This window comes from Melitaea cinxia, chromosome 19, assembly GCF_905220565.1.
Source record: "Melitaea cinxia chromosome 19, ilMelCinx1.1, whole genome shotgun sequence".
NCBI lineage: Eukaryota > Metazoa > Arthropoda > Insecta > Lepidoptera > Nymphalidae > Melitaea > Melitaea cinxia.
Window position 1 is genome coordinate 14,876,757 of NC_059412.1, and position 13,136 is coordinate 14,889,892.

A 13,136-nucleotide genomic window follows, 5' to 3' on the forward strand; every position below is an offset into this window, starting at 1 on the left:
TAGTTTCAACAATTGTGACCAAAAAAATTATACCAAATCAAAAATCAACAAAAATAACACTAAATATAAATAATATAATGGGTACTGTTAATTTCACCGAGTGTTATATAAAAACATGGAAAATTCTGGGGCTGCAAACTTTATTGGTCTGGGCCACAATACGCCACTGCCTACATAGTAAGTATTTATATATTTATTATTATGTCTTTCTTTTAATTTTATCTATAATCTATAATATATATAAAAGCGAAAGGTCACTCACTCATCACGAAATCTCCGAAACTATAACACCTACAAACTTGAAATTTGGCAAGTAGGCTCCTTATAGAGCGTAGACATCCGCTAAGAACGGATTTTATGAAACTCGACCCCTAAGGGGGTAAAACGGGGGTTGCAAGTTTGTATGAAAGTCTTATGTTTTTGAAGTAAGAGACCTAAAATTTTAAATGTATGCTCTATAGATGATGAGAAGACGTCCAAATAATGTATCTTTAGAAATCAACCCCTTTTTGGGGTTAAAACGGGGGATGGTAGGTTGACTCACTGATCACGAAATCTCCGAAACTATAACACCTACAAACTTGAAAATTGGCAGGAAGGCTCCTTATAGGGCGTAAACATCCGCTAAGAACGGATTTTACGAAACTCGACCCCTAAGGGGGTAAAACGGGGGTTGGAAGTTTGTATGAAAGTCCTATGTTTTTGAAGTAAGAGACCTGAAATTTAAAATGTATACTCTATAGATGATGAAAAGGCGTCCAAATAATGTATCTTTAGAATCAACCCCTTTTTGGGGTTAAAACGGGGGTAGGTAGGTTGACTCACTGATCACGAAATCTCCGAAACTATAACACCTACAAACTTGAAATTTGGCAGGAAGGCTCCTTATAGGACGTAGAGATCTGCTAAGAACGGATTTTGCGAAACTCGACCCCTAAGGGAGTAAAACGGGGGGTTGGAAGTTTGTATGAAAGTCCTATGTTTTAGAAGTAAAAGACTTGAAATTTAAAATGTATGCTCTATAGATGATGAGAAGGCGTCCAAATAATGTATCTTTAGGAATCAACCCCTTTTTGGGGTTAAAACGGAGGATGGTAGGTTGACTCACTGATCACGAAATCTCCGAAATTATAACACCTACAAACTTGAAATTTGGCAGGAAAGCTCCTTATAGGGCGTAAACATCCGCTAAGAATGGATTTTACGAAACTCGATCCCTAAGGGGGTAAAACGGGGGTTGGAAGTTTGTATGAAAGTCCTATGTTTTAGAAGTAAAAGACTTGAAATTTAAAATGTATGCTCTATAGATGATGAGAAGGCGTCCAAATAATGTATCTTTAGGAATCAACCCCTTTTTGGGGTTAAAACGGAGGATGGTAGGTTGACTCACTGATCACGAAATCTCCGAAATTATAACACCTACAAACTTGAAATTTGGCAGGAAAGCTCCTTATAGGGCGTAAACATCCGCTAAGAATGGATTTTACGAAACTCGATCCCTAAGGGGGTAAAACGGGGGTTGGAAGTTTGTATGAAAGTCCTATGTTTTTGAAGTAAGAGACCTGAAATTTAAAATGCATGCTCTATAGATGATGAAAAGGCGTCCAAATAATGTATCTTTAGAAATCAACCCCTTTTTGGGGTTAAAACGGGGGTAGGTAGGTTGACTCACTGATCACGAAATCTCCGAAACAATAACAGCTACAAACTTGAAATTTGGCAGGAAGGCTCCTTATAGGGCGCAGAGATCCGCTAAGAACGGATTTTGCGAAACTCGACCCCTAAGGGGGTAAAACGATGGTTGTAAGATTGATTAGAGAAGATTGATGGTTGGAGACTTGAAATTTAAAATGTATGCTTTATAGATAGCGAGAAGGTGTCCAAATAATGCACCGTAATCTATATATATAATAGAGAAAGGTCGCTGACTCACTCATCACGAGAACTTAATAACCGCTGGATGGTCCATCCATCCAGGATGGACAAAGATGAAATTTGGCAGGGAGGTAGATTATAGTTAGTAGACGTCCACTAAGAACGGATTTTGCAATATTCCACCGCTAAGGGGGTTTACTTGGGATCGATAGTTTGTATGAAACATATACAGCAGCTATAGGTTCGTCGATAGGTTATTTATACTGCAGCCTGAAAATAAAACTAAGAATGTGGTGTATAGAGAGGTTTTATAAAAACAACTATTAAATTATACTAAATTGTGCCTTTTAAAAAGTTACTCAGAGTAATAAGCATTTCAAGTGATTGAAATAAAAAAAAATGCGTTAAACATCTTAATAGTAATGCATATCTTCATAACCACGCGGATGTAGTCGCGGGCAACAGTTAGTGTATTATAAAACAATGCCCCCAAAAGTGTATGTGATCGATTTCCTCAAAATCTACTGAACGGATTTTCATGCGATTTCACCAATGGAGAGAGGGCTTGGAGAAAGGTTTACGGAACGGCTAAGCCGATTTCGATAATAGTTTCACTGGAAGTTTGCCGGGAAAACTTTGTGACGCACTGATTTCTACGCGGGCGAAGCCGCGGGCACAGCTAGTTTTTTATAAAGAACGTATAATGTCATTTACGTAGAGGGAAGTAAAAGAAAAAGTGGATATTTTATTTATTTTAATTGATAAAACATTCAATGTAAATATAATGTATATATTTAAACACATTTTGGAAGCACACGACATATGTTTATAATCATTATGTATTGTACAATTTCTTAGAAGTTGTCATCTGTAATAATTGTTTTGTATACATAAACAATTGGGCATTTTTTTACACATTAGTACTAACTACCACATTCGGATTTTCTTTTACGAATCTTGTTCTGACAATAAAGTACAAAAAACAAAAAAAAAATTGCAGTCATTTGATGATAATGCGCGTACAAACATGTCAGTGATTAATTTTTATTTATTACTCTGGCCCGTGACTTGAAATGAAGTTAGATCATCGGCGCATCCTAACAATTCTAGGCAGTTTTAGAACTGCTGGTTAGAGTGCCTAGTGCGAGTTTTATTCACAGAAACATGACAGAAACGCGTTTATACGTGATGATTATTTTGCGTGGGAATTTAAACAGTGCAGCCTCGGCGATAAAGAATAGTATACGATACAATCCATACAGAGTCATCTAGCTGCAAACGCGAGAACTAGGTTGAACTAGGTTGGGGTGCTTGTCAGGGCAGCAGTATCACAATCGCGGTACTGCTGCCCGTCGCGGCTGACGACCGACATGTGTGGGAATGCGCTCCAGCGCTCTGCTCTCAGCAGAGTTGTCCCGTTGAGCGCATTACGGGGGGAGGGGGGGGGGAGCTCTCCGGTGGCGTTGCACTCGCGCGCTCCGCTGCCAAGGAGACAGGGTGGGTCCGGCGTGCGCTCACACCGCCGTCGGACGAGCGAGCAGGAGTCCTGTTCGCTCACCGTCGATATCGTAATCCCGTCGTGGTGTCGTGGTCACGTCTCGCGGCCACGCACGGGACCGAGGGACTTGCCATCACCGGCCGGACCGCGAGGAAGGAAACCTCTATAAATAAATCACCCCGAATCCTAAGCGGCGACCCAGCATGAAGAGATGTATGGCCGATGGGAGGTTCGGTCAATCTGTGTCAACCCCAAACATGAGTACGAAGCATAAAACGGAACTACCCCAGGAGGGTACCGGCGCCTCTGACAATGGAGAATCCCTCCGTGCTTCTTCACGCTGCCCGATCGATTCTGGGGAGGGCACCCTTCGTATTTGTGTTTCCGGCTTGTCCGGCGTAGAGAGGCCCGAGAAGAGCAGAGTTGACGAGAGGCCCGAGAAGGGCGGAGTGGACGATGGGCCCGAGAAGGGCGGTGTTAGTTCTATAGTTAACGAAGAGTCCAACGCGGACATGCGGTCCAGATCGTCCCATTCCGTCCGATTCGGACTCGTCCCGCTCTCTACTGCGATCCCCGGCTCTGCAGCCCCGCCGAGGCCAGAGTGGGGTTACGTGAGGCTTGCCCAGGTACAGGGGGTGTTCCCAGGCCTTTGGGGCCTCTGTCCCAGACTTAGGTCTGGGATCTAGGCTCCAAGGGGAGGAGTTGCTGGACTTCTACTGGGCGCGTCCCCACGGTGGCGGATAGGGGAACGCCACTCGCACTGAGCGGGTGGTAGGGGTTTTCGGACCCCCGCGGACCAAAACCAGTAGGTGTGGGCGCACCTTTAGCGGCTTGTTAGCCGCGCGGCCTAGGAGAGTAAACCCCGATTAAAAATCTAAGCTGTGATACAGCCTTAATCATGGACACAAAGCTAAAACGTAGATTACCCCAGGAGGGTACCGACGCCTCCGGCGTCGGAGAATCCCTTCGCGCTTCGGCGCGCTGCCCGTTCGATTCTGGGGAGGGCAAACTTTGTGCTTGTGATTCGCCCACTATGGGCGTTGACGTAGTGCCCGGGAAGGGCGGTGATACGACCTCTGCTAGGAACACGGACTCCGATAACAGCCTTCGGAGTGGCGGCTCAAACGAGCTGTCACTCTCGAGGGCTGGTCTCCCCTCGCGAGATCGCAAGGGGAGATTCCTCTCACGACAAAAAGGCCCTTCTCAGGGCCAGGACAAAGGTGGAAACCGTTTTGCGGTTCTGGCTGCGGACGATAAAACGGACACGGATACAGATATGGTTTCAGGATCCCCTCACAGGGATATTGCTTTGACGGGACGGCGGAAGCGGCCCTCATCCTCGACCTTCGCGTCTGGGCGTGACGGTTCAGACACGGAGGCCGAGGGCACGGGCCTCGCTAAAATAAACACAGCGAGAAGGGGAAAGGCGAGAGGAACCACGGCGGGTCCTTCCCGCGAAAAGTTTCTCAAGCCAGCACCTGTCCGGCCGGAATCTGTCAACATACCCACCGACAACGAGTCCGATGTCGGCTCGTTGATCTTGGACGACGTTTGCGCACTCAACGCGCAAGCGCTCAGGGTGCGCGCGGGCGAGGGACTCGCCGTGATACTAGAGGTTGCCCGGAAATCCGGGAACCTCAAAGGCGAGTTCGTCTCAAAGCTGAAGAGGTCCGCGACGGACCTAAGCGAGGTGGTAGACGCCCTTGCCTCAAGGACTGAGGCCGATGAGGTAAGACGGCTCCGAGCGGAGAACCGCCGCTTCAAGATGGAGGTGAAGGCAATGAAAGCGGAGCTGAAGGCGATGCCGCGCGGCTTCGCCGAGGCGAAGTCGGAAGCGGCCGCTAACGCCGCCGCCGCCGCCGCCGCCGCTGCCAACGCCTCAGTCGCCGGTCCACCTGCGACACTTCCGGTGGCGGACATACTAGAGGAATTCAAGCACTCCTTGACCTGCTCGCTGGGCGATATGATGAACGTCCGGCTAGCACAGATCGAGGAGAAGCTGCCGCCGGCTCCGTCGGTCCGTCCCCAACTAGGAGCTGGTGGACCTCGACGCCCAGAGACGGCGGCCACTACGTCGGCGGCCCCCTTCACGGTTGCCCGGGAGGAAACCTGGGCAACAGTGGTTAAAAGAGGGAAGGGCAAGAGGAAGGGGAAAAGGAAGTCCTCCGCCCCTCCATCTACACCTGCAGGCGAAGGTCGAACTGCCGCCCCTGCGGCGAAGCCGGCTGGCAAGCTGGCCGCGGCGTCGTCCGTGCGACAGGCCGCCAAGCCGACCGCCAAGCCGTCCAAGCCGTCCGGAAGGCGCGCAGCGAATGTTAAAGCCAAATTCAAGGCTCCGAAGACTGCGGCAGTCGTCGTCCAGCTGCAGCCGACGGCCATAGAGAAGGGTCAAACGTATGACTCCATCTTCCGGTCGGCTGAAGACACTGTCAAATTGGAGGAACTGGGGATCGAGCGCATCCTCTTCCGTCATACGGCGACGGGAGCGAGGATGCTCGAGATCCCCGGTTCCGACAAAGAGGAGAAGGCGGACCGGCTCGCCAGCCGGCTCAGGGAGGCCCTCACGGACGTGGCCACCGTCGTCAGGCCCGTTAACACCACGTAGGTGCGCATCTCGGGCCTGGATGACACGGCCACTCCCGAGAGGGTGGCGGCGGCGGTCGCGAAGGCGACATCGTCCGACGTCGGCACGGTGAGGGTCGGGGCGATCCGCTCCGGCTTCGGCGGCACGGGCTCCACCGTCGTATCCTGACCGAGTTCGAAGGGCATTTCGGAGGGGGAGATGGACACGGCCCTCGAGCGTCTCAGGGCCAAGAACACGGCGCCGGGGCCGGATGGGCGAGTATTGTGTATCGCCCTGGAACACCTGAGAGGAGAACTTCGGGGACTGTTCGACAAGTGTCTAGCTTCCGGGCAGTTCCCGAAGCCGTGGAAGACGGACTGGTTATGCCTGATACGTAAGGAAGCGCAAGCGGCGTGAGGTCGATGACTGCGCATCGGACGACAGCGACTGTGTGTCGGATAAGGTGCACACAGCGCGAAGAGGTCGTGGTAGACCGCCCACGACCGGGAAGTACGTCGGCCTCGCCAAGGCTAAGGCCGAGTACTTGAAACAATGCGAGAGGGAGCTCGAGCTCGAAGCGGAGAGCGAGGCGGTCGCAATCACGCGCCAAGTAAGGGCGACGCGATCCGCGACAAGCTTATCAGGGACGTGCCCAGCTGAAGAGTGCTCGACACTGGACCTACATAGGAGGGCCCAGGAGTGTGTCGAGGCAATATTAAAACTGACAAAGGGGTCGAAAAACCTAAACATTCAAAAAAGCCTACAATGAGTCCGCTGAGACCATTGGTGAAGTTCTAGGTGCCCTTTACTCCCGGACGACGACTGACGAAATCCGTCAACTGCAGGAGGCGAACGATCGGCTTAAAGCCGAAAACGCCCAGCTCCGCTCGGAGATTTCGGAGCTGAGGCAGGGCGTGGCCGACCTGAGGCGCGACTTGTGCACGACGCTTGCATCAGTCCCCTCTACTTCCAGGAAGGAAACTGATGACGACTCGTTCGTCACTAAGATCATGGACGGGGTCGGGAAAATGCTCGACGCCCGTTTTAAAAACTTGGAGACATCCGGCAGGCTCGTGCCCGAAGCGCAGGTGCGAGCAGTCGAGGCACCGGCTTCTCAGCCGGCGTAGACCAGTGTTACCACGCTGGCCCCGCCAGCAAACCCGGCAAAGATAAGGGGTCCCAAGCGCGATAAGAAGAAAAAGACGGTTGCGGCTGCACCCCGCGAATCTCACCCCCTACCGCCTGCTCTGACGGAGGGGTGGAATGTGGTGGTGAGAAAGGGAAAGAAGGCGGGGCCGCCCAAAAATCATCCCCAGAACACAAAGAAGCCGGCCAAAAAGCCGAAGCTCCGGATGCTAAGATCGGCGGCGGTGCAGTTAACGCTGTTGCCGGGAAGCACGAGGACCTACGCGGAGGTCCTTTGGTGCCATAAAGGCTGACAGCCTTATAGCAAGTATGGGCGTCGAGACTCGCTATAGGGTCTCTCAGACTGGCGCGCGCAGGCTCGAGGTGCCCGGCGCCGATAGCGGTGAGAAGGCGGAAGCGCTAGCGCGGCGCATCAAAGAAATAGTCGGCGAGGGCGTGGCGGTATCGAGGCCGATTAAATGTACTGACCTGCGCGTCGCTGGCTTAGACGATTCCGTCACGCCTGAAGATTGAAATGGTGTCATAGCCAAGGCGGGGGGATGCGCTGTAGACTCCATAAAGGTCGGCGAAATACGCCAAAATTTCGCCGGCGTCGGAACGGCCTGGGTCCGCCTCCCAGTAGAGGTTGCGAAGAAGGTGGTAGACGGGCGCCGCCAACTCGTCGGGTTGCAAAGGCCGCAACAATGTTATCGCTGCCACGAGGTCGGACACGTGGCAGTGAAGTGCGATAAGGGGGTGGACCGCAGCGGCCAATGCTACCGCTACGGCAAAGAGGGGCACACTCGCCGGCAGTGCACTGCCGCCGCAAATTGCCCGATCTGCGAGGCTGAAAACAAACCGGCTGGGCACAGCATCGTCGGGTGCTCCCGTTAAATCAGCAAAAGAAAAGGAAAGAAGGCGACACCCGGGTCCAAAACCCGTGCACCGCCTGCCAACCGAGCCGGGGAGATGACGACGGACACTCAATAGTGATAATGACGAACAAAGTCCTTCAAGCCAACCTGAAACACTATGCCAGAGCCCAGGATCTCCTCGTCCAGAGCCTGGTACAGTGGTCCGTGCGGGTAGCGGTGGTGGCCGAGCCGTATTGGCTCCCGCCGAGGGATAATTGGATCGGCGATCGCGATGGGGTGGTGGCTATCGTGACCCAGGTCGCCGCGGGCGCCCTGCCCTTTAAGAACATTGTGAAGGGCTCGGGTTGCGTCGCAGCATTGCTGGGGAGATGGCCATCGTCGGGGTATATTTCTTCCCGAACAAAACGGTCGCCGAGTTCGAGGCGTTCCTCGACGGGACCTAGTCGATCTTGCGAAGATTCTATCCGGCGGAGGTGCTCGTGCTGGGTGATCTGAACGCCAAATCGCAGCTGTGGGGGTGTCCTGCCACAGATGTGTGGGGGGCGATTCTGGAGGAGTAGCTTATTGGCACCGGCCTGACCGTCCTCAATCGCGGGACGGCCAACACGTGCATGCGCAGGTCGGGCGGCTCGATCGTGGACGTCCCGTTTCCGAGCCCCGGCCTTGCGCGTCGCGTTTGGGACTGGCGAGTGCTGGGCGACGTGGAGACTCTCTCGGATCACCGTTATATCCGCTTCGAGATTTCCGCTCGTCCGGCGGTGCCGCCAAGCTCCAGTCGCGCCCCGGCGGAGGAGGGTCCTCGGTGGCAGCTGAAGCGTCTCGACCGGAAGCGACTCGACGAAGCGGCAATAGTGGCTTCGTGTCAGCCGCGCGTCGACGGTTCACCGGACAGGGTGGCAGACTGGCCGGTGACCAGGGTGACCGACGTGTGCGACGCGGCCATGCCGCGGTCGAGGGGTCGTCACCGGCGGGCTCAGGTGTACTGGTGGTCGGAGGCGATAGCGCAGCTGCACATGGAGTGCGTGGCCGCCCGACGCCGGTACACGCGCTGCAGGAGGCGCATCTTCAGAACGCACCCCGCTTCTCAGGACAGGACACGGCACGAGGAGGAGGGCGAGCGGCTGTACGCCCTTTACACGTTAGTCAAAGCCAGCCTCCGTCGTGCCATCGGCGAGTCGCAGGCCGCGGCCAGGGAGGAAATGCTGGACGGACTGAATAGCGACCCCTGGGGAATGCCCTACAAGCGGGATACGCAATAAGGTGCCCTGGGCTCCTCCACTCATGGAGACCCTGGACGCCGAAGTGGTCCGTGAGATGGTCGCGGCCCTATTCCCGACGGCGCCGGCCGAGCACGAGCCACCGTCGATAGCACTGTTGAATACGAAGACGTCGGAGAGGAGGCACCGGAGGTCAGCGAGTCCGAACTCGACGTAGCAGTCGCGCGGCTTCGAATGAAGAACGTCGCTCCAGGCCCGGACGGGATTCCGGGAAGGGCGTGGGCGGTGGCGCTCGACCATCTAGCGCCGCGAATTCGAGGGCTATTTTCTGCCTGTCTGGCTCAAGCCATAATTCCACAGCGGTGGAAGATAGGCAGATTAGTCCTCCTCAGGAAGAAAGGCCGGCCGGCGGAGTCACCGTCGGCGTACCACCCCATCGTCCTCCTCGACGAGCTCGCCAAGCTCTTCGAGGCGCGTCGTGGCCGCGCGTCTGGTGGCGCACCTCGGGCGTCGAGGACCCGACCTCTCGGACGCGCAGTTCGGCTTCCGCAGTGGCCGTTCTACTGTGGATGCCGTTCTGTGCGTCCGAGCCCAGGTGCAGGAAGCGGTGGCCCAGGGCGACGTCGTCGTGGCGGTGTCTCTCGAGATCGCCAATGCTTTCAACACGTTGCCCTGAGGCTGCATCAGGGAGGCACTCCGCTACCACAGGGTGTCGACCTACTTGCGTCGCGTGGTTGGTGCCTACCTCTCCGACAGGTGGGTGGTCTTCCCCGGAAAGGATGGTCTTGTCAGGAAGGAAGTCGAATGCGGTGTTCCGCAGGGGTCGGTGCTCAGTCCACTCCTGTGGAAATCTGTGGACATGGTGGCGGAGATTGCTGCACCCATACGAATGGCGGTCGAGAACATAACGCATGACCTCACAGCATCAAACCAGCTGATCCAAAAACGAGACCTCCCAGGTACAGGGGATGCCTACGCCACCAAATACACTTATACAGGGAAACCATCCTTCGACTATCCCGGTCAGCAAGGTACAAATCAGCAACAAGCCGAGGCACCTACATACGCGAGGGTGGCGGCCACACCCCGATACTCTCTGGTGGTCGAATCTAAGGACCCAAGACAGACCAGCGCAGAAGTCATAAAAGAAATAAAATCCACAATAAATGTCATAGACCTGGGGATAGGGATAAACCAGATGGGAGGAACTAGAAATAAGAAGGTGGTCATCGGGTGTGACAACGACCCGGACCGAAAAACCCTGGAAACCGCACTCAAAGAACATACCAAATCCCTGACAATCACCCAACCAAAACCAAAGAACCCCCAACTGAGGCTGCACGGGGTCATTAACGACCTCTCAAACGACCAAATATAGAAAGCAATAATAAATCAAAACTCCAAAACATCCCAGAGGAATCCCAAAGAGTGAAGGTTCTCAGAAGAACTAAAACCAGAAAGCCCGAAACCTGCGGGGTCATTCTGGAGGTGGATCCATCAATATGGAAACTACTCGTTGACCAAAAGGTAAAGATCGGTTTTCAGAGCGTTGTTGCCACAGACCAGTCCCCGGTGGTGCAATGCTTCAAATGTCTGAAATTTGATCACCTGGCTCGCGACTGTAATGCGGAGTCCACTTGCGGCTACTGCGGAGGAAAGCACGATATCCGCCAGTGCAAAAGGGAGAACACCGAACCTTCATGTAGCAACTGCGCTTCAGCGCAAGGAACCCCCACGAATCACCCCGCATACAGCTCCGACTGCCCGGAATGGCGCAAGTGGGACCGGATTGCTAGATCATCTATAAACTACGCTTGCTAAAGAACCAGGCCCACTTGCCATCAAAATAGTCCAGGTCAACCTGGGAAGGGGCTATGCAGCCACAAAGGAAGCCATTGCAGAGGCTGAGACCCACAAAACCTCAATCTTCCTGCTGCAGGAGCCCCATGTCGGAGCTAAAGGGTTTGTCACCTCCAATCACAGGGTCATTCAATGGACAGGAGCCAACTCAACAAACCCTGTCAAATCGGCGGCTGTGATAATTGACAAAAATATCGTCATAACAGAGGACTATTCTCTCCAAAGTGGCAATGTAATAGGTTTTAAAGTGTCCCTGAACAGCTTCAGGGCGGGGATAATAAACATCTACCTTGAGGGTGACACAGACATCGGACCGCACCTCGACCGCATCGTGACCATTTCAAACGGCATGAAAGAGGACAAAATCATACTGGCTGGAGATATAAACGCCAAAAGCATGTGGTGGGGTTGCGACGAGGACGACGAAAGGGGAGTAGATTTCATGCAACTACTCGCACAACTAAATCTACAAGTGCTCAATGTCGGAAATACCCCAACATTCTACACACACCGGGGTACACGACTTTATGCAAGCTTAGTGGATGTCACAGCCTGTTCCCCCAACCTCCTGCCGAGAATCACCAACTGGCGCGTCGACGAGGACTCCGCAGTACTCACCGACCACCGGAAAATAGAGTACTGCATAAACTTAAACCCCGACCAAACATACATCCCAGACCCTTCCACTAGAATTTACAACATATACAGCTATTTTCCGAGCGGCCCTCGTCGACGCCCTAAATCGGCGCAGCATAAACACTCACACCATCCAAGACGCATCATCTGCCGATCAAATTGAAGACCTGGTTCGCGAATACCAGGAGGCGATCACCGCGGCCTGCAATGAGGCAATACCTCTAATAAACAAGGAAAAGAAACCAAATAGAAACAAATGGTGGAACCCGGACCTTGACACAATGAAGAAAAATATAAAACGTATAAAAAGAAAAATTAAATACGCAAACCCCGAGAGAAGGATAGCATTAATAGAAGACCTAAAGTCAAAGAAGAAGATCTATAAAGAAAGTATAGAAACAGCCATTACTCAAAGCTGGAAGTTATTTTGCACCAAACAGGAACGCGAATCAATGTGGGACGGAATATTTAGAATCATAAAACATTCATCTAAAAAGGAAGGTGACAAATTACTTAGATCCTCCACCGATCCCACAAAAACCCTAAGCCCAGAATCCTCGGCCCTCCTGTTGGCAGAAACCTTCTTCCCAAATGACGACATTGGCACCGACACCAGTCAGCAGGCCCAGCTGAGAAAACGCATTGGAGAAGAAATTGCAGCTGATTATACTCCAATACCTTTCACCAGCACAGAACTAGAAACAGTATGGGCAAATATGAACCCTAAAAAGGCACCTGGAGTAGACGGCTTCACGTCAGATATCTGTGAGGAAGCCTATAGGACTGAACCCAAAATATTACTAGCCATATACAACAGGTGCCTCCAGATGAGCATCTTCCCCGGATATGGAAAAAAGCCAGGATCAAGATAATCCCGAAACCGGGGAAAGCAGATTACCAGACCCCAAAATCATATAGACCTATAGGGTTGCTACCGGTTTTGGGAAAGAGCCTAGAAAAAATGATGGCAAATAGAATGCTCTGGGAGTTGGGGCGAAATGGGCAAATAAGCCCAAGACAATACGGATTTTTACCACAGAGGAGCACTGAGGACGAAGGGGGGAATACAGGAAAAGCTCATTGTCGCAGTGGTCTCCCTAGATATCGAAGGTGCTTTTGATAACGCCTGGTGGCCTACGATCCTGCAAGAACTGAGAAGAGCAAACATAGATAAATCACTCTACAACCTGACCAAACACTATCTCTCAGGAAGAACAATCGAGGTCAAATACGCGGGGGCCACTGCGACGAAAGAAACGAGCAAGGGGTGCATCCAGGGGTCAACTGCAGGACCACTATTGTGGAATCTACTACTGAACCCCAAATCTGCCTGGGTAGGCGCGCGCGATGTACCCCGCGCGCCACCCCTCCAAAAGGAAAGGAAAGGGCCTGACGTGACACGCCGCCGGGGTTTGCAGACGAATTTGGATTCCTGCGACCCCGGCACGGGCGACGAAGGTGGACACCGCTGGTTTTTAGTGGGTAGT

General features: G+C 52.7%; 1 protein-coding gene across 1 annotated transcript; it reads left to right on the forward strand.

The window, feature by feature from the left end:
• Positions 1-4,271: 4,271 nt before the first annotated feature.
• On the forward strand, positions 4,272-7,595 carry LOC123662808. Its single transcript, XM_045597604.1, has 4 exons — positions 4,272-5,974; positions 6,336-6,546; positions 6,782-7,024; positions 7,371-7,595. Exons 1-4 carry the CDS (start codon positions 4,272-4,274, stop codon positions 7,593-7,595), a joined length of 2,382 nt encoding a protein of 793 aa, XP_045453560.1.
• The last annotated feature ends 5,541 nt before the right edge of the window (positions 7,596-13,136 follow it).

Excerpts from the sequence above, each read along its gene's own strand:
- LOC123662808 (XM_045597604.1), top strand. The coding sequence starts at position 4,272 with ATGGACACAAAGCTAAAACGTAGATTACCCCAGGAGGGTACCGACGCC. Across the intron at positions 6,547-6,781 it reads CGGTCGCAATCACGCGCCAA|GAGGCGAACGATCGGCTTAA; the intron begins GTAAGGGCGACG and ends CGTCAACTGCAG. Across the intron at positions 7,025-7,370 it reads GGCTCGTGCCCGAAGCGCAG|GCTGACAGCCTTATAGCAAG; the intron begins GTGCGAGCAGTC and ends GGTGCCATAAAG.